We start from the raw sequence: 21,689 nt of genomic DNA, 5'->3' as shown, positions 1-21,689 counted from the left end.
AATGCAAACCCAAAATTGAGGTGGAGCATAGCAGAGAAAGCAACAAGAATGGTGTTGATGAGAGTGTTGGCGACAAGGATGATGGTGAGGAGTAGTGTTTTCCGATTGTTGAGCCCCCTTTTTTTGTTTTTCTTTTTTTGATGTGTCCCAGGCTTGCATGCTTAGAGGACTGAGTTACCTTTCCCCTTGCCGAGGTGTTGCATGTTTATGTGTGTCGAGGTGGGCTAAGCATGGACCGGTCATCTCCGTTGCTAATGTGTTTTGAATAGGTCAGCTTGAGGGCGCTTTAATGCTAAAAGTGGTCTGGCTTCCGATCCGTAGATTTTTGCCAAAGTGCGTGTGTCGCGGGTTGGCTTGACCAGTTCGCCAAAGTGGGTGGTCATCCGTGGATTTTTCGTCGAGGTACATGTATCGCGGGTCAATTAGAGCAGTTCGTAGAAGTGGGTAGTCATCAGGTGGGTGTTCAACTGGCCGAGGTGTTGTCCCACATAGGTCAAAGTTATAATGAGCCTTAGATGTAGTATCTATGCAAGTTGCTGATGTTCCATGCACAAGGGACCTGCCTCCCCTCGAGGGTTTCAAGCTCGTAGGTCCCAGGTCCTATCACTTTGGTGACCCTATAAGTAGGATTGTAAATGGTATCCGAAAATTCAAATTCAAATTCGAGATTCAACTCAAATAAATCAAATTTGAACGATTCAGATGGAATAAACGGTCAAATTAGAATATAATTTTTGTACTGATTATTTAATTGAATCGAATTCGAATACATACTATTCGATTTTAAATATTTGAATTCGATGATAGATATTATAATATATAAGTATATTATATTCTAATTTGAATAACTTGCAGTACACCATTTACATAGACCCAAAGCATCACATGTATCTACTTATTACAAAAGACAAACAAAAGTTGTTCCTGATTTACAACCACTCTAATTGATGAGCCTTTCAACTTTTTTGTTTACCTAGATACCAAAAGCCTTCTTTTCTATATCTCTTCTCCCCTCTTTCTCCTCCCTCTCCGTCTCTCTTGTATTTTAGTTTCTTTAATTTATGCAACACCATCCATTCTCACACTCAAGATGAAAAGTGCAACTCCTTCTCTCGTATTTTGGTTTTTGCAACACCTTTTGTTTTGGCACTCAAGATGAAAAGATTAGAGAGAAAGTAAGGAGAACCAGCTTCTTTCGAAGATGAAAGGACTTTTAAAGATTAAACTTCAACTTTTGTCAATTAGGGCCATTATCCAAGATTTCTTTCTCTCTCTCTCTTTCTCTCTCTCTCTCTCTCTCTCTCTCGTTTTTTCTTTCTTCTGTATTATGAGTTTTTTTTGTCTATTTTCTTTCTTGTTTTAGATTTTTTGAGGTTTTTTTTGCATTGTTAACAAGTGATGATTTTATTTTTTGAGCTTTTTTGTGTTGTTCACATGCGATGGTTGTTTCTCCTCTTTATTTTGCTTTTTAGATTTATAGTTTTCTTTACAAAATCAGTTATAATCAAATATTTGACATTTTAATCGAAATCGAATTCGATTGGGATTTCTGAATATTTGACAGATTTTGAATCGAATTTGAATCACTTATTTTGTAATCGGAATCGGATTCAAACATGGCTTGATTCGATTCAAATTCGCTCCATTTACAAGCCTACCTGTAGGGGCCATCCTAATTAGGTCCCAATTTCCTTGAGCCCGGATCAAGTACCATAACCTTCCTTTAGCACCATGTCGCCAGTTCAGAACTGGTGTCTCTTAACTCGAGCATTATAATATCGAGTTACCCTTTGTTGGTATACGGCAATCCAAATGTATGCTAAGTCTCGGACCTCTTCCACTAAGTCAAGGTTCATCCACAACTCGTCATTGTTAATCTCATCATTGTATGCTTTGGATCGCAAGGTTGGCACCTCAATCTCGATAAGAATGATGACCTCTATACCATATGTTAGGTTTAATGGTGTTCCGCCATCATTGTATGCTTTGGATCGCAAGGTTGGCACCTCAATCTTGATAGGAATGACAACCTCTATACCATATGTTAGGTTTAATGGTGTTCCGCCGATCGCCGTCTTGATCATTATGCAGTATTCCCACAAGACATTGAGCAGCTCATCCACCCACAAACCATTAGCTCAGGAGAGTTGAGCTTTGAGATATTGTAGGATTGCTCTATTGATCACCTTGGCTTGCCCATTTGCTTATGAGTGAGCTATCGAGGTGAAATTTTGTTGGATCCCCATCTCGACGAATCAGTTCTAAAACTTGATGTCTTCAAACTGCTTTTCATTGTCTAAAATCAACAAGCGAGGAAGGCTGAAGCGACAGACGATATTCTTTCAGAAGAAACCCTATACATTCTAAGCTATGATAGATGTTGTTGATCCCCCACTACGCGAATGACCACGGGCTAGTCAGGTACCTCAGGTTGGCGGTGTGATGCCAAGGTATGTTGGCATGTTACTGGCATTTGTCACACTTCTGTATTAGTTGTATGGCACCCACCTTCATCGTTGGCTAGTAGTACCCTTGTCGCAACACCCTGCCCCCCAAGTGTTTGCTGTAGAGACCTTCATTGATCTCTTGTAGCACTTGGTTTGCCTCGATAGGCCACAAGCAATGTAGGTATGGGAGCATGAATGACCTTCTATACAGTTGCTCACCAATGAGTACATAGCGAGTTGTCACTCAACCCTTAGTACCACATTGTGGTCTACTGGTAGGATCTCGTGGTGTAGATAATCAAGATGGGTGTGACCTCCTCTACTACCAAGATGGGTGTGACCTCCTCTACATTCTCTATGCTTGGACACAACAGGTCTTCAATGTAGACGGTCCTTTGAGTGCTATACATCGCATTGGCCAGCTTAGAAAGCACATCAGCTTCAACATTTTTGGACCATGGGATTTGCTGGATATACCAGGAACGAAAGTTCGGATAGAGCTCTACCTTGGCCAAGTAGTCAAACATGGTGGGCTCCTGAGCCTCGTATTACTCGTTCACTTGGTTCACAACCAACTATGAGTCACTACAAATGACGACATGCTTTGCACCAAACTCCTTAGCCAGAGATGGCTCACAATTAGTGCTTCGTACTCCACTTCATTGCTCTACAGTCGAAACACAAATCAGAGAGCATATTCCAACTTGATCTTGCTTTGTCTGAGAAGGATTAGTCCAACCTCACTTCCTCTCTAATGGGATGAACCATCCACATAGAGGATGCATGGCTCTTCATCCTAGGTTGGGATAGGTGCCACACTAGTCGAGGCCTCTGAGGTGGTCGCAGGTTCTCCAATTTCAAGGGTTGGCAAGTTGAACGTGCACTCGGTGACAAAGTTGGCCAGGACTTGGGCATTTACCACTGGACAAGGCTCAAACTGAATATCATTTTTGCTTTGATTCCCACTTCATCAACATCCCTGAATATCGGTGAGGAAAACAATCGTATAGGCTTGGAAATACAAGCGTAATTTGTGAGCTACTATTACTAGCAGGAAGACCAACTTTTCTATGTTCGGGTATCTAGTCTTGGTGGTGTGCAACACTTTGCTTGTGTAATAAACAAGTCACATCACTCTATCCACCTCTCAGATTAAGGCCGAGTTGACCACCTCGTCACTTGTAGAGAGGTAGAGAAATCAACTCATCCCCAAGTTTTGACCTATTTAGCAAGGGTGAGGAATTAAGGCACTTTTTGAGCTCATCAAAGGCGAGTTGGTAGTCTTCAGTCCAGTTAAAGTCTTGGGCTTTCTTAATGGCTTTGAAGAATGGAAGGCATTGCCGAGATGACTTGGACATAAATTGGTTCAGGGCGGATATTTGACCTGTTAGCCTTTGGACTTCTTAAATAGACCTAGGAGGTCACATGGCTAAGATGGCCTAGATTTTCTTGGGGTTAGCTTCAGTAATACGTCGGTTCACTATGTAATCAAGGAACTTACCCGACATGACACCGAAGACACATTTATTTAGGTTAAGCTTTAGATCAATTTTTCTTAGCATGGTAAACACATCGATTAAATCAATGATCAAGAATTTAAAGATTTGTTTTTTGGACTATGTCATTAACATAAACCTATACCTTGCTTCCAATCAAACAGGAAAAAATTATTTACAAGTCGCTAGTAGGTCACCCCAGCGTTCTTTAAGCCGAAGTGCATGACCTTATAACAGTAGAGACCTGTTTAGGAAACAAAAGATGTTTTTTCTAGTTGGTAGGATCCATTCGGATTTGGTTATAGTCGGAGTAGGCATCCATGAAGCTCAATAACTAAAATCCCGAGGTCGCATATACCAACTGATCTATCTTAGGGAGTGAGAATCTATCTTTTGGGTAGGTTCTATTCAGGTCAATGTAGACAATGCACATGCACCATTTCCCGTTAGCCTACTTTACGAGCACTGCATTCACAATCCAGCTTTGGTATTTGACCTCCTTAATAAAGCTTACTACGAAGATCTTCCCGACCTCTTCATCAATCATTCTCTACCTCTCTTGGGTGAGTCTGAATTGTCTAACCATAGGGTTTACATTCAATCAATGGGTTATTACAGAGGGGTCTATGTCGAGCATGCCGGCAGTTGACTAGGCAAAAACATCAATATTCAATTTTAAAAAACTTACTAGTTCGGAGTATAGAGTTTCTTTGAGTTGTGAACCGATCTAAACTGTCTTCCTGGGGTCGGTATCAAAGACCGACACCAGGACGATGTCCTCTACTGGGCGAGCTCTCTCGTCACCGCTTTCAGGGAGTGGCTCCAGGTCTCCCTCCACCAGCTTCGCTTTACCCTTCAATTCCACCATGTAGCATTTTCACGACTTGAGCTGATCACCACGCACTACTCCTATTCCGTGGTTGGTGGGAAACATCATTGCGAGGTGGTATGTGTAGACCACCACTCTGAGGGTGTGTAGAATTAGGTGGCCAAAGATTGCGTTGTAAGGCGACGTTGTTTCCACCACTAGGAAGTCATGCGGAAATCTCATCCCGTTTAGCGTGGTTCCAACTGTTACAAGTAGGTTTATCCGCCCAATAGCTCAAATCATCTCTCTGTTGAAACTGACTAGAGGTACATCAGCTTGGACCAGGTCTTTCTTCTTTAGTCCCATTTGCTTGAAGGCTCTGAGGAATAGGATATTTGTCAATCTACCAAAGTCGACCAGGATCCTTTTCACCTTGTAGTCATGGATGATGAGCTTAACTATGAGAAAGTCATTGTGGGGGTAGTGGACACTGCGTGTGTCGTCTTCGGTGAAGTATATCACCTCTTCTACTCTTGGTCGCTTCGGTGGGTTCCCCTCATGGTTCAGCTTGTGAATTGGGGTTCAACCAACCGAACTATTGTAACTTGCTTCTATGGACCCATTGGTGATCATGTTAATCACTCCGTGAATTGGTGGGTTATTGTGTTGTCGCGGGGGCACCTAAAGCTGCAACCATGCCATCGTAGCGAGGTGACCCTCCCAATTCTAAACTTGTAAGTCGATGCCACGAACGTATTGTGCTAGCTCTGATAATTGCTGGTTGTCAACTCCTATAGGAGCCATGGAGAACTTGACCTACGGAGGCAGTTCCACAGTCTATTGGCTATCAACTCCCACAAGAACCATGGAGGGTGGGGGTAGCTCCACAGTCTATTGGTCGTCAACTTCCACAGGAACCATGGAGGGCTCGACCTGTAGGGTGGCTACATATTGAAGGTTGGGAGATTCTTTTCAAGCTGGTCATTTTGATTCTGCCCCCCTACAGGGGTTCCCTTGATCCAAGCGTTGTTGTTGTTGTCATTGGTTGATGCCATAGTAAAAGGAGTGAGAAGGCTTCTTATGGTGTTTCCCACAAACGACGCCAATTGATGGTGCACAATCTGGAGCTCCTTGCTGGAGGACAGCTTGGATGTCGAGGTAGTGAGGTTGGCTAACCAAGCTGCAAGAGAACACTAATCAAAGTACTCAGGATGCTTTACCAGGGGTGGGCACTCTGATGCTTAAGTCAGCGAAGAGTGCTAAGAATGCTAGAATGCAAGATAGCTAGAGGTTTCAGAGAGATACATCTCACGTACCTCTTTTGGTTGAAGGGGTGTAGGCAAGGGTCTCACATAGTGCATCAGAGATCTCTGGGGGAACATGGCTTACTGGCTTGCAGTCCTTAGAGATGATTCCAACGGATAACGATGAGGCTTCTCTTAGAAGCGGGTGGTACGAAAGTCAATTCTCTCAGGCGACGTGATTCTAGAGGTGTTAGAGAGGATAAGCCACATGCAATGGAGGTCGGTTGCCATGTCACACAGGTCACTACCTGGACCTTAGTCAGGTCGGTGAGAACTCAATGGGAGATCACACCTCATGTCAAGGTTCCTGTCCTGATCCTAACGAGGTGCACCAGGTTGGCCCTAGACGAGGTGGTGTCAGGCGCTCTCTCGAAGTTTGTGAAGTGCACCTGAGGTGAGCCCAACCTTCTTGTCAAGGGCATGTGATTGCCTATATGGCACCGAGGTGTTATACAATAGTTCGGAAGTACCATGTGCCGTGATGTCACCGAGGTGTTATACAATCACCCATTATCAGACCTCATTGCATTCACCTCAGTCTGGACTAGCTAGATTGCCCAGGCCGATCTCCCTTTTTTTACTGGTTTGAGCATCGGAGTGCTTACTCGGGGAATAACTCCTCGGGCCTCTAACTCTTCTTGTTCTTGTAGATCACCTCAGTGTGTGACCTCATCCTTTTTGGCCTTGCCTAATTGGCTGGACTATCTGACTGCGTCCTCCGTTCAAGTCACCTTGGATTGAACAACATCAGATTGTAGAAGGGAATGGAGGGCTGAGATTTGAGATTGGGAGATTGATTGAGGTTTTTAAAGTATTTTTAGAGGGAGATTGATTGAGGGAAGGGGCTCTCAAGACAGCTTTGGGAGAGATCCTCTCAATTAATCAAGACAATAAGAGGGAAATTTTACCAATTTGCTTGATTGATTGGAGGCTCCTTAGCTGGTTAAATTTTAAATTTTAAGATGGTTCTAGAAGTTGGGAGAAAGATCTGGTTGTGTAGGTCCCAAGGTTCGAAGTTGTAGTGAAGAAAATTGCAAATGGAGGGTTCAAATCGAATCTAGCTTTGGGTCTCAAGATGAAGGGGTTAACAATGTCAGAATTAGATGATCTTCATATTGTTTGACTCATAATTTCGAGATCTATGCATCTAATGGGTTGGATTTTTGGTTTCTTATGGGATATGGTTCAGGATAAAAAAAATTGATCTTGATCAAACGATCAGAATCGATTCCGGCTTTGGGTCTTTACATGAAAGGGTAAATGGTGTTGGATTGGGGTGATCTTAGTGCCGTCAAATTTGGAATTACAAGATTTACATGCCTATGGTGTTTGATTTCTGATTTGTTGTGAAGAAAAAGTTCAGGATTAAAATGATCTTGAACGGATGATCGGAATCAGTTCTTACTTTGGGTATTAAGATGAAGGGGTAAACTATGTCGGATTTGGGTGATGTTGGAGTCATAGGATTTGGAATTTTGGTCTCTAAGTGCCTATGGTGTTGGATTTCTGATTTGATGTGTAAGTTTCATGATCAAAATGATCCTGACTGGACAATTGGAATTGGTTTCGGCTTTGGATCTTAAGATGGATAAGTAAACAGTGTCGGATTTGGGTAATCTTGGAGTTATCAGATTTAGAATTTTGGGCTCTATGTGCCTATGGTGTTTGATTTCTAATTTGATGTGAGATAAAGTTCATGATCAAAATGATCTCGATCAGACAATCAAAATCAGTTTCGATTTTAGGTCTTAAGATGAAAGGGTAAACAATGTCGAATTTAGGTGACCTTGGAGTTATCAGGTTTGGAATTTTGGGATCTACGTGCTTATGGTGTTGGATTTATGATTTGACATAAGATAAGGTTCAGGATTAAAATGATCCTGATCAAACAATCAGAATCAATTTTGGCTTCGGGTCTTATGATGAAGGGGTAAGCGGCATCAGATTTGAGTGATCTTACCGTCGTCGGATTTGGAATTTCGGGCTCTATGTGCCTATGCTATTTGATTTCTAACTTAATGTGAGATGTGTTTCAGCAACAAAATGGCCCCGATCGGACGATTGAGATTGGTCCTAACTTCGAGTCTTAAGATGAAGGGGTAACCGATGTCAGATTTGGGTGATCTTTGGGTTGTTGGATTTGGAATTTTGGGCTCTATGTACCTATGGTGTTTGATTTTCTGGTTTGATGTGAGATGAAGTTTAGGATTAAATTGATTCCAATCGGACAATCATAATCAATTCTATCTTCGGATTTTATGATGAAGGGGTAAATGATGTCAGATTTGGGTGATATTCATATTTTCTGATTTAGAATTTTGGGATCTACGTATCTATGGTGTAAAATCCTAAACGTCCCAAATTTTGTAAAATTCTAATAATGCCCCCAAGTCGACTAAGAGGTTAGTTAAAGCATGCTTGAAACTTGAAGTGGTGTAGAAAGATTAAAGAGGGAAAAAATGGGGTGTCTACACTAGTGATGTACCCCCATTTCCCTTTGTTACATACATGAATCTTAATAGACTGAGACCATGTCAAAAATTGGTTTCATGAAACTTCACTGAGGTTACTGCCCCCAACAGAGTCTCTATGAACCCTCTTGGACCAAACTTGGAATCTATGGAGAGTTTCATCTCACCTCCAATTTGCTCTATTATCCAAACGGAGACAAACAAGAATTAAAATATATAGGGTGTTACTAGACAAGACCTTCTGCCCTAAGGCCAAAACTGTTCTTCAAACTACCAAATCAGGGTTTTCACTGGACTAACAAAAATGGAAGAAAGGGAGAAAGTATAGCCACTCTTGCCATAGGCTCCAAAAATCTTTCCAAATTGGATCATTCTCAAAGATGATCAATAAACTTCTATTCTTGCCCCAAGCGCCACATCCACACTTCCTTTATATCACTTAATCGAAAAACTCTCCAATTAGCCAAGGTTTTTGAGAAACTCTCCAAGAACTTTCCTTGGGCCCCAAACAAGCACTTCAAACTTCTCCAAATACCTCTAACTAGGCTGAATACTTTCTAATCAACTCTCCATAAAATCTATGTATAGGATTAAGGAAAAGAGAAGAAGAAGATTGAAGAAGATGGAAGTGAAAGAATTAATGATGAAGGTGGAAGAAAAGAGAAGAAAGAGGCTAGAGAGTTTTATCTCATCTTCAGTCCCCCAATGTTATTTTTTATTCTCTTAATTGTAATATGAGAACAATTACATCTGTAAGTAGGGCGGCTAGTACTAAAGGCAATAATAAATAAAGAAAAGCAGGCCAATAACTAAGGCCCATTACTTGTAAACATAAAACATAAACATAATTAAAGAAAGGAAGGAAACAAAGGCCCATTCAGCCCATCATATCTACACTTCTTAAACATTTTTGAAATATACTTTTTTTTTTTGGAAAACCTCCAAAGATTATACCAATAAAGCTCAAATCGTTTTTTCAAAACATTAAAACTTTTACAAGGTTTCTAAAGGTTTCCCTACCTTTTCCTTCCTTTCCTTACTTTTTCCTTCAAACCAAACACAACCTAGGGCAATAACCAGTAATAGCAATAATGTTAATAGCAAACCAGATATTCTCAAGTAATTTTACGAGTAAACACTTGTAAGAACAAGATTTCTAGAGAATCAAATTTGATACCAAATATTAAATTAGTTCAATCCCAATATTTCTAGAAAGTAAAAAAAAAAAAAATTTCAAATAGCTGGTAGAAACTTTGTTTAGGTTCAAGAATATATTTCGATAAAAAAATATTCTAAACAATAATGAATATAGGTTTGAAATCTCTCACATATATCTTCCTAAAGATGAAGTAAACCACTTCAGTTCAGTGGGAGGAAAGCCTTTTCTCAATCAATGTATGATTTGAAATACGATTACAAATCGAAGGCACAAAACCAAAACATAATTTCGATTTTTTTTCTAAATTTCTTCAATTGATGTTCTTCAAAAATATTTTTAGTAAAAAAGCTTTCTTTTTTTTTTCTAAAATTTTCTAACTTTTCAGCTTGGATGCTTTTCCTGTTTTTGTCTGAAGTTTTTTCTTGATTTTTTCCTTCTTTAATTTTACTGAGTCAATTTTCCCTACTTTTTATTTTTATTTTTATTTCAAAATGTATTTCACTATTCTAGACTCATTTCATTTTAGGCTAAATCAAGGAGTCTATTTTAGACTCATGTTAGGTTAACTATTCAAAATGCTACACCTCTGATCTCATTCCAATGGTTTAAAATGGTCCAAAATAAGACCAATAAAATACAGCGTTCTCAAGGGAACGTCTCACAATGCATCTCACACTAACTTGAGTCCCAGATAACTTTGTGGGTGAAACCAAGGATGACCCCTAAAAACAGGGCAGGTTGCTGGATTTTGCTGTTTAGACCCCCCAGCTTTTTTGGGCAAAAATAAGTGTAGAAGGTGCTTTTGTTGCCTCTTCCTCTACTGGTGTGGTAGGGCTAGTTTCAAGAGACAGTAATGGCTATTCTTTGTTGGTCAAGTATGGTTCTGTTTTGGTTTTCTCCTATAATCATGGTTTTAAAAAATGACCTAGAAATGGAATCGTTCTGGCCATTGGTTTTTGGGTCGATGGTTCGATCGTCTGGTTTGAATGGATGGTCCATTCTGACAATAAAACTTAAAAAAATAAAAGAAAATGATCAAAAACCATTGAACAGATCAACGGTTCGACTGCCCAGGTCAATGGATCGTGACCAATTCAATGGTTTTTTGCTAAGGACCAGATTTGGGGTAAAACGGAACCAGTCGCCTGGATGGCTCCCAGGCCGAATGGTCCGACCGTCTGAATCAACCACAGTTTCAAAACCATACCTATAATGGTGGAAGCTTTAGTTGTTTTTGAAGGTCTTACCTTAGCCAACGATTTGGGTCTTTCCCATGTTATCATTTAGAGTGACTGTCTTATAGTGGTGGAGTAGATTTTGAAGCAAGGGGTTGGCTTTGAATTGGACTTGTCCTTTTTAGTTTTTAGTTTTTTGATTGCTTGAAATAGCTCAATAGGTGGTGAATGCTTCTTTTTCTAAAGTAACTCGTTCAGTAAACAAGGCTGCTTTTGAAGCAAGGAGAAAAGGCCTTTCTAGAATTCATCAAATGTTTGCTAATTTTTTCTGGGGCACCTTTGAGTTTGGGAACAGAAATCATTGGGTTAGTTGGAATAAAATTTGCAAGCAACTGTTGAAGGGGGATTGGGAATTAGATCGTTGTTTGACTTTCAAAAGCTTTTAAGCTAAAAATGTGGTTTAGGTTCTTACAAAAGGATTATTTTTTGGGCTAAATTTATGATCTCAAGGTATGTGAAATCCACCCCTTTCCCTCTTCTAGAGAAGACAAGAAATTGGTTAAAATCTTGGGCTGATATGCTAGATCTCAAAGACACGAATCATTTCAACTGTGTTTGGTTGGATGGAAAAAGGTCTAATTTCTTTTTGGTAGGATATTGGACAGGTTTTGGCCCATTAAATTAGATGAGGAAAGTAACTTTGGAATTAAAGATTTCAATTTGAATCATATCTTGAACGATGACGGGAATTGGAATTTTAGGAATGTTGGAGACATCTCCCAGAATATTATTCAAATAGTGACTTCAGCAAAGCTGTATCAAAACAATGAAGTGTTAGAAAAATACCCATATGGGTAGGACCCGGATTGTGGCCCGTCATAGTGACCACGATTCAGGTTGTTTGGTCCTAATCCAACCATCCAAATAGAGTTCATTATGTGAGTGACAGGATTTAAATACATTTCTAAAACAGTTCCAGAATTTGGGGATTTGGCAATTTAAATCCCTCCTCTTTAGGTAAGCTTTTTGATAGGGGGAGATTGCCTAAAAGAATTATATGAGAGAGGACCCCTCTCCCCTAGGCGTGTGAAGCATTCTCTCTATTACTTAATCTCTTCCTAACTTCCAACTCATGAGAGTGCATCCTATCAGCATTGTTTCTCATAGAAAGGATACATGAAAGAATCATTGTGACTCAAGGAGATAGACTAAGTCCTTGCAGTCACTAAGAACCCATCTTGGCAGAAGAAGATATTGCATTCAAGTGCAAACACATGTATCGGTTCAGCCAAGGAAAGTGCATGGACGTGGTTGTGCTCCATCCCAAAGGCTGATACGAGAAGGAAATTGACTTCTGCAGGTCAAGAACAATGGTTATGGTGACTGGAGGTATAATGTTTGTTTATTTTTGTTGTTTTGATTGGCCAAAGCAATTACTAATCTTCATGATCTGCTCATGTCAGGTCTGTTTTATTATTTTAGTTTATTACTCCATGCTTTTACCTATTACCTAGATTGTTCAAAGGCTAGTGACTACATGGCCGACTTTAATGAAGAGGATAGACTAATTTGGAAATGCAACTCCAATGAAAAATTTTCCATCTCATCGGTCTGGAATTTGATTAGAGTTCAAGACCCACATGTGTATAGGCATTATTATGTTTGGATGTCTGGAATTCCTACTAAAGTTTCTATTTTCATGTGGAAGCTTTTTAATGGTGTGATTTCTGTTGACAGTGTGATAAGAAATCGAGGTGTTCAACTTGCTTCGAAGTGCTCTTGTTGTGGCCAACCGTGTGCTGAAACTGAGTCACGTCTTCATTAATGGTGTCATTGCAAACAAACTTGGGACCTATTTCAGCAACATTTTTGATGTTCCTACCATCATGGCTCAATATATAATGGATAGAACTTAGTTGTGGTGGAACCTCACTAGAAAAAAACTGCAACCACTTAAGAGAGTTCTCCCCTCTTTACTACTTTGGGTGTTATGGAAAGAAAGATGCAAAAGAAGGTTTGAAGGTAAAGGACTTCCATCTAGTATGCTCATTAAACAATGGATAATGGAGATCAACATGTCACAAGGTAAGTTTGACTCTTGTGAGATCAATCCATACATTTTATATTACTTGAAAATTCCTATTTGTCTTATTAGAAAAGAAAAACTTCTACGGATCTATTGGCACTATCCATCTGAATTTCCCTTTAAATTGAAAGTTGATGGGTCTTGTTGTGGGAACCTAGGTGACTATGCTCGAGGTGGGATTATTAGAGATAACAATGGTGTAATGGTTTGTGCTTTTTATAACTTTTATGGTGATGGCACATCAATGCAAGTATAGTGTTGGGTGCTTCTGGATGGCTTAAATCTTTGCTATAGAAAGGGTTTTGATGAGGAATAATTTGGCTCATCCAATGATGCAATGACATGTGGAGTGATGCAATGACTTGATGACACTCCAGCTTCCTCAAATACCTCAGCAGTCATAGTCACCTCAGGCACTTTGGGTCACTCAACCAAGACTGGGGCCCGAGCAGCTCACCGCACTCACTGACCTATCCCGGTGCCATGTAGCCTCCTTCTAGAAGCGAGCCAGCTGTCTCTGATCTTCTTGGGATCATGTCACATACCAACAGATCTTATCTTGATCCTGCCTGAATCGGATGAACTTAATAAGACTTATCAGCTTACTTAGAGTCCATCTTCGGGTGCAGAACATACTCCGGGTTAGATGGGCCAGTGATCTTGGACACACATCGTGAGACCCATGGCAGCTCGCCTATATAAAGGCTTCACCTCCAACCTCACAAGGTATGCGCAATTTAGCTCTCTCACTTGATTACTTACAAGCTATCAACTCTCTCAAACCTCCTTCGCTAACTGAAGCATCAAAGTGCCCGCACTGGGTAAAGTACCCTATAACATTTTAGTCTTTTTGCCTTGCAGTTTGATTTGGCCACATAGCAGTCCGTCTGAGATGCTTTCCAGTAGAGATCGATTAGATCATGCACGAACAATTGGCCATTTGTGGGAAAACACAACAAAAAGCCGTAGTCTCACCTTGCTCTCTTATTTCTACAGATCCAATGGCATCTTCAAGCAACAATCAACACACCACCACCAACAACAACAACCAAATCATAGGGGGGCAAGACCAGCCCGCAGCACACCCTGAAGTCCCTTATGTAAACATTAGGTAGTTCACAATGCCCTTAACTCTGCCTAGCGTGTCACCAATGCCAAACCAAGCCTTCCCTCTACACTAGGTGAATGCGCCTCTCCCTCCAGTCGAGCCGTCAATGGTTCCCACTGGAATCGATGTGTGTCAGTTCCACGATTTAGTGCAGTATGTCTGTGATATGAACCTTCAGATGCGGACATGGGAAGAATGTCTATCGCCTTCATGCAACAACAACAGCAATAGCAACAACAAAATCAGCAGCCAGGCAATCAACAACCCAGCCACATAAACCAGGACCTGGTCCCAGGTGCACCTCATCGCATTGACGACCCGAACCAAGTCCCAGTCGAATAACATAGCAGAGTGATGACACCCATTGGCACAAAAGGCAACAACATGACCGAGATGTTGAGGAGAAGAAATTGTCGATGTGCACATCACCACACTGGGAGAAGTTCACTCCCAGTAACAATGAGGAGGCAGAGAAGAAGGGGAAGGTAAGCCAGGTAGTCGCACAACCAGCAGCACCGCAACTGACTACACCTCTCCACTAGCACTAAAGATCCTTACGACCTCATAACCTAAGGACTTCAAAGCCCCAAGCATGGAGTCATACAATGGCATAATGGATCCTATAGATCACATCGACAGCTTCTAGAACCTCATGCATCTTCATGGGGCAAATGATGCGAGCCTCTACATGTCCTTCCCAACAACTTTCCGAGGTACAACTCGGATGTGATACTCGGGACTAGCTGTAGGCTTGATAAAGGGCTAGAATCAATTCGTAGACCTGATCACCACGCACTTCTCCACCAGCAAGAGGTGTACCAAATCAGCGACCTACCGACTGAATGTCATCAAGTGGCCAAACGAGATGCTCCACGACTACATCAAGTGGTTCAACTTGGAGGGCCTTTAAATTCCCAACCTCGACCCAGTAGTTCATCTCACCGTAACAATCAACAGCGTCCGCCACCCTGACTTGCGTTGGGAAGTAGAGTTGAACCCTCCATCCACCATGGAGGAGTTCCTCTACCAGGTCAACAAGTTTACAAATGTGAAGGAGGCGTTGGGATCCTGATTAGAGCTGACTGGGAAGAGGAAGTGAGCTGAAGAAGAAGTGGGGATCAACAAGCAACGGCATAAAAGCAACTCGTTAAAGAGAAGCAGGTCACCTTGCAGTAGGCGAAGCAAGTCGCCAAGAAGAAGGAGCAAGTCTCCACACCAAAGTTCCAGGTCAGGGCGACAATCCAAAACTCTTCCAGTCCAAAACCGGAGTTACACCGCCTTGAATACAAAAGGGGGCAAGGTTCTAATGTAGATAAAGACGACCAAGTACATAAGATGGCCACCCAGAATGAGAGGTGACCTCACCAATCGCAACCCAAACAAATACTGTCACTTCCACTATGACATAGGCCATGATACAAAGAGTTGCAGAAATTTAAAGGATGAGATCAAGGAACTGATCCATTGCGGCTATCTGAAGCAATTCATCAAGCGCGACGACCGAAGCCGAATCGCAGACCAGCCAAGAGAAGTGTCAGAGTTTAGCAACCAAGATCAGGATCATCCACCTCAGGATCCACTACCACCAGAGAGGCCTATTCATGGAGTGATCAACATGATCACCAGAGGATTGATTGTGGTAGGATGTACCAGCACGGCGGAGAGAAACTCAATTCGAGAGCTTGAGCACGAGGATGAGAACCCGTCGAAGCGCCATTGCATGGAGGAAGCCATATACTTCACCAAGGATGACACTCGGGGGATCCAATATCCGCACAATGACACCCTCATTGTCAAGATGGTGATCAACGAGTTCGAGGTAAAGCAGATTTTGGTCGACTCCAGGAGCTCAGCTGATATCATTTTCATGGGGTCTTTCGAAAAGATGCGCTAGCAGATGTACCACTCGTCAATTTCAACAGAGACGTGGTGAGGCCCTTAGGCCAAATCAAGGTGTCAGTTGTAGTAGGGTCAGAGCCCAACTCTTTCCGATTTGAGCACACCTTCTTGGTGGTCGCGACCTCGTCCCCCTATATTGCGATTCTAGGTTGGCCCATCCTACATGCACTTCGCACAGTGGTTTTGACCTATTACCTTTCAATGAAGTTTCTAACGAGGTAGAGTAGGAGTGGTACGGGGTGACTAGTTGGAGTCACATAGTGCTATGTCATGGCATTAAAGAGTAAAGGAAAACTAGCGAACGGCGTTGACCTGGAGCCACCCCCCGAGAACATTGATGAGTGAGCTCGACCGACCAATGGAGGATAGTGTTCTGGTCTCGGTCTCTGATACCGAGCCCAAGCAGACGGTCCAGATCGGAGTTCACCTGGTAGAACCACTTCGGTTTCAACTAGTAAGTTTTCTTATTTTAAAATTTAGTTGTTTTTGCATGGTTGAAAACAAAAATGCCCAACATAGACCCATCAATAATTACTCATAAACTTAATGTGGACACTTTAGTCAAACTAGTCAAGCAAAGGAAAAGGAACCTCGCCCCAGAGAGGTGGAGGATAGTAGATGAGGAGATCAAGAAGCTCCTTGCAACAAACTTTGTTAGAGAGGTTCAATATCTAAGTTGTGTAGCCAACCCAGTGCTTGTGAAAAAAGCAAACGGAAAGTTGCACATGTGCATTGACTATACTGACTTCAACAGAGCCTGCTAAAGGACAGTTTCTTGCTCCCTAGAATAGACTGCCTAGTAGATGCGGCCTCGGGGCACAAATTGCTGAGCTTCATGGACGCCTATTCTGACTACAACCAGATCTGGATGGACCTAGAAGACCAGGAAAAAACTACTAAAAAATGTTAGAGCAACTTCCCAATGCCTTGTAAATAAAGTATTTTCTCCATTGATTGGAAATAAAGTTGAATGTTATGTTGATGACATGGTCATGAAGACCTAGTTTGCAAATTCTTTAGTCGATGATTTAAATTCTGTTTTCCAAATACTAAGAAAATTTAACATGAAGCTCAACCCGAACAAGTGTGTCTTCGGGGTCACGTCAGGCAAATTCCTTGGCTATATAGTACACTGACGTGGCATCGAAGCCAAACCGGACAAAATCCAGGCAATTCTAGACAATAGACCACCTAGGTTAATTAAAGAAGTACAAAAATTAACAGGCTAGAGCTACCCTGAACTGATTTATGTCTAAGTCGGCTGGGTGGTGTCTCCCATTTTTCAAAGTAATAAAAAAGAATGAGGGTTTTGAATGGACCGAGGTGTGCCAACTCACGTTTGATGAGCTCAAAGGGTACCTCAGTTCACCTCCACTATTGACCCAACTTGAAGCTAGAGACGAGCTAAAACTCTACCTCTCCACGAACGGTGAGGTAGTGAGCTCGGTATTAGGTCGAGAGGTAGACAAGGTGAAACAATCCTATCTACTACATAAGCAAAGTTCTGCATGCCACTAAGACCAGGTACCCCAACATAGAGAAGCTAGCCTTTGACTTGGTCTTGGCAACTCGAAAGCAACGCCCCTACTTCTAAGACCATACCGTCATATTCCTAATTGATCAACCTCTAAGGCACATTCTTGAGAAGCTCGAGGTCTTAGGAAGGTTGATGAAGTGGGCAATCGAGTTAACCAAGTACGAAATCTGGTTCAAGCCATGCCCAACAATCAAAGCGCAGGTCCTAGCAGACTTTGTCGCCAAGGTCACGTTCAGCATGCCAACCCCTGGGGTGGATGAGCCAGTTAACACGTCAGAGGGATCAACTAGTGCAGCACCCGTCCCAACCTAGGATGAAGAGCCCTGTATCCTCCACGTTGACACCTCTTTTAACTAGCATTGAAGTAAAGCTTGGCTGATACTTTGTAGGCCCAATGAAGTGAAGTTGGTGTATGCCCTCCGATTTGCATTCGAAGCATTGAACAACGAAGCGGAGTAAGAGGCGTTGATAGGTGGACTGACTTTAGCGAAGCAGGCCGTGGTATGCAATGACTCTCAGCTAGTTGTAAACCAGGTGAACGGGCAGTATAAGGCCCGTGAGCCTGCCATGTTGAGAGAGCTCCCGCCCGACTTCCACCCTTGGTATATCCAACAAATACCAAGGACCGAGAACGCAGAGGCCAATGCACTTTCAAAACTAGCCAGTGCAACTGATGTAACAAGGAGAATGGTCTATGTTGAAGTGTTGCCACGACCTAGCATTGAGAGGGTGGCAGAAGGGGTCACTCCTATTTTGGCAGTAGAATCAAGCTAGATGGATCCATTTGTCGATTAACTGAGCCATAGGACCCTAATAGTAGACCGCAATGTAGCTCAAAGGGTAGAGCACCAGTCAGCTCTCTACGTTGGCGGCAGCAGGAAGGAGGCGGTAAAGAGAAATTGGCACAGTCTCACTTATGCTGATTTCTCTTTTCTATGTTGTATTTGTATCTTGGATGAGTGTGTGTAGAGGCTGCCGCCCCCTCCTCCTTTTATAATCCTAAAGGGATCAGCTCCTAATCCCATTAGGAGATATTAATCCCCTTAAGTGATAAGGTAGAGTCCTTATCTAATCTGCAGATCATGATCAACCCTCCTAGTCTGATTAGGAGTTTCTAGTTTTGAATCATATTCAAATCTGGACTCTTACTGAGTGGATAGGGACTTTCCCTTATCCCTTAAGGTTGGTCCATATCTCAAATCCGCCCCATTCAAGCTAATTTAATTAGCCCAGCTCGTATTGGGCTTTTGGCCCATTAAATGTATGTGCTCACTGAAGCCTTCCAAATTGCTGCCTAGTTGGGCATTCTCTGTATGGCGTGGGACCCAAATGTTGATCTACACATCAGCCACAAAGGTTCAGCCTAGCCGAATTCACTAGAAAGCCCAGTGAACCCCTTGAACCCATCATATGGACTCTATGGGCCCAACACTTACATTAAGTGGTTCTTGGGCCAAGCCACCTTGTAACACCCAAGGACTGTGGGCAGATGCAAGATTAGCCCATCAGGTTTAACCCTCAATGGCCTTACACTTAACGTCTCAGCACATAATGATCAAACACTGCCCGACAAGGGAGGACCTCTCCCCCGACTGTAAGGTACAGCTGCACTCTCCTCTTACATGGACCCCGGGGATTAAAATCTTTTGCAAACAGTTTTGTATATATATATATCGTATAATTATATTTTGCAAAACAAAATTTCAACGATTGAAATCAACTGTTGGCAGTTTTGGTTTTTATCAAAGAGAGTGCATTTCCCCGATCATTACCTTTGTCCGACAAAGGGGTTGATCCTGTCACTATGATTACCCACTCAGTTGGGTTCATGAACCATCTCAACATACCCAGGTTTTGATCCCCTCTAAGGGTCTCACTGATTAGCATATCAAAGATGGCCCAATCCGCCACCTAGTGCGGTAGCATAATCGAGTCTAGGGGTCAGGTGTAACATTCTAATTTTGCCCATTAATCGCCAAGGTCCAAGGCAATACTGGAATTCTGGTCCGGTTCAAGGTCTCAAGCTGATCCCACACTGCATGTACCTTGGGTCTCATTCTGGTGGTAGAGACAGGCCACCCCAACCGACTTGGCGGCACATCAGTGTCAGCCTTATCAGGATAGGTCTCCCCAGACCGACCCACTGGCTGTGAATGTTCTAAACCAACACAAGTCTCATAAGTGTCCGGTTTTAAGGGTATTACACAGAAACACATTACATGACATGAATCAAATATGCACTTTATTCATTTACAATAAATGTCATAAGTACATCAAACTGATTGGAGCTAAGGGCATACAAAATTGTCTAACAAGGTGAAATCAGTTTAGCGCATTTTTTTTACGTCTGCAGAGCCTATAAATCGCGCGACATCCGCGCGTGAACAGTACATGACCCGGGCTACCCTTGATTGAGCCGAGCTGCGAACTGGTCCGACCGACGAGTTGCCTGACTGGACGACCTGAACTACGAGCCAAATCAACCCGTCATACCGTGAACTCCCCACACTGGGTAAAGACCCCTAGCACGGGGAGTGGGGGGAAATTGATTGAGGGTGATTTGGCCCGACCTCATAATAGGGGAAAATGTGGACATGACTCGACATAAGGGACAACTTGGCATGACAACCTGGCCACAACTCGGCATAATGAGCTCACTGGGATCCAGCCTGATAGTTTGGCACAGGTGGCAGCTCGTGGCAAAGTGATACTCCGATTACTCCGAGCTCTCTCTCAAGGGGGGAGCGCCCCGAGGTCCCTCCAAGTGAGGAGTCCCGAGCTCCTCCCAGGTAAGGAGCCCCCGAGCTCCTCCTTAGTAAGGAGCCCCCAAGCTCCTCCTCAGTAAGGAGCCCCCGAGCTCCTCGTCAAGAAGGGAACACCCCGATCTAAGATCCCTGGGTAAGGGACATCCCGAACTGAAGACACTTCGGGTAAGCCCATCAATAGACTCCTACCCAAACCTAAGTAACCGCCTCAAAGACTTTCCTCGGGTAGAAGCACCTCGGCATATTAGTAGTAGCTCGGTACCAGGTAGCTCGGTGTATCACCTGACAACCGTACCTGCTAGATCTGGAGACTGCTCCCATGTCTCTGTTCAAGCGGCGTCGTGCCTACCAGACCCTGACAAGCGTCCCCTGTCTGGCAGGGCTGTATCCTGCAACGGTTACCTGTGCCCACCTGCCCAACCCTGGCAAATAACGGTTGTAGCAGAGAATCAGGGGCGGTTACACTTGATTTGATAGGACATCAGCATAAAGAGGCATCGACCCCTCAAGAGCAAAGGTAATTTGCTCTTGTCAACCTTAAGTACCCCACCAGCTTGTTGTCAACCTTGAGTACCTGACCAGCACGTGGCCTTCGCCTAGTGGGGAATAGACAACCTTGGTCCTTTCCCACCAACAACCAAGCAGAGAAGGTTCTTGGTCGTGGTGGTTGACTACTTCACGAAGTGGGTGGAGGCCGAGTCACTGGTGACGATCACAACTTGGAACATAATTTTTTTTTTTTCTGGAGGAACATAGTGTGTAGATTTGGACTCCCAAAGGTGTTGATATCTGACAACGAGAAATAATTCGAGGAGATAAAGTTCCAGAATTTGGTCTGCTGAGATGGGGATCCATCAACAGTTCACTTCGATAGCTCATCCCCAAGCAAACGGACAGGCCGAGGTGACGAACAGGGTAATCCCCTATAGGCTTAAAGCTTGGCTTTCCTGAGCTAAAGGTTTGTGAGTTGACGAGCAGCCTAGTGTCCTTTGGGCCTACTAGACTATGAACAAAATGGCGATTGGAGAAAACCCATTCAATCTGACATATAAAATGGAGGTCATGTTAGACAGTTTTGTATGCCCTTAGCTTCAATCATTTTGATGTACTTTTGTTATTTAGTGGAAATAAATAAAGTGCATGTTTGATTCATGTTGTTTGGTTTAATTCTGTGTAAAACCCTAAAACTGGACATTTATAGAGACTCATGTTAGTTTTAAAAGTTCACAGCCGTTGGATAAGTCTGGGGAGATTTATCCTGCCAAGGCTGATACTGGTGTGCCACCAAGTGTTGGGATGGCCTGTCTCAGCCATCAGGGTAAGACCCGAGGCACATACAGCATGGGATTACTTGAATCCTTGAACCGGACCAGATTTCCAGTCTTGCCCTGGACCTTGGAGATAGATGGGCAAAACTGGAAAGTTACACCTGAC

The 21,689-nt window shown here is 42.8% G+C and overlaps 1 protein-coding gene across 1 annotated transcript; it reads left to right on the top strand.

Moving 5' to 3' along the window:
* The first annotated feature begins 15,402 nt into the window (after positions 1–15,402).
* On the top strand, positions 15,403–15,948 carry LOC104589191 (uncharacterized). Its single transcript, XM_010247424.1, has one exon. It carries the CDS (start codon positions 15,403–15,405, stop codon positions 15,946–15,948), a length of 546 nt encoding a protein of 181 aa, XP_010245726.1.
* Positions 15,949–21,689: the final 5,741 nt, after the last annotated feature.

This window comes from Nelumbo nucifera, chromosome 5, assembly GCF_055504915.1.
Source record: "Nelumbo nucifera cultivar China Antique chromosome 5, China Antique-T2T, whole genome shotgun sequence".
Taxonomy (NCBI): domain Eukaryota; kingdom Viridiplantae; phylum Streptophyta; class Magnoliopsida; order Proteales; family Nelumbonaceae; genus Nelumbo; species Nelumbo nucifera.
The sequence above is the reverse complement of the archived record's forward strand: the minus strand, read 5'-3'. Positions and strand labels throughout refer to the sequence as shown.

Coding starts and splice junctions, on each gene's coding strand:
- LOC104589191 (XM_010247424.1), top strand. CDS start 15,403: ATGAGAGGTGACCTCACCAATCGCAACCCAAACAAATACTGTCACTTC.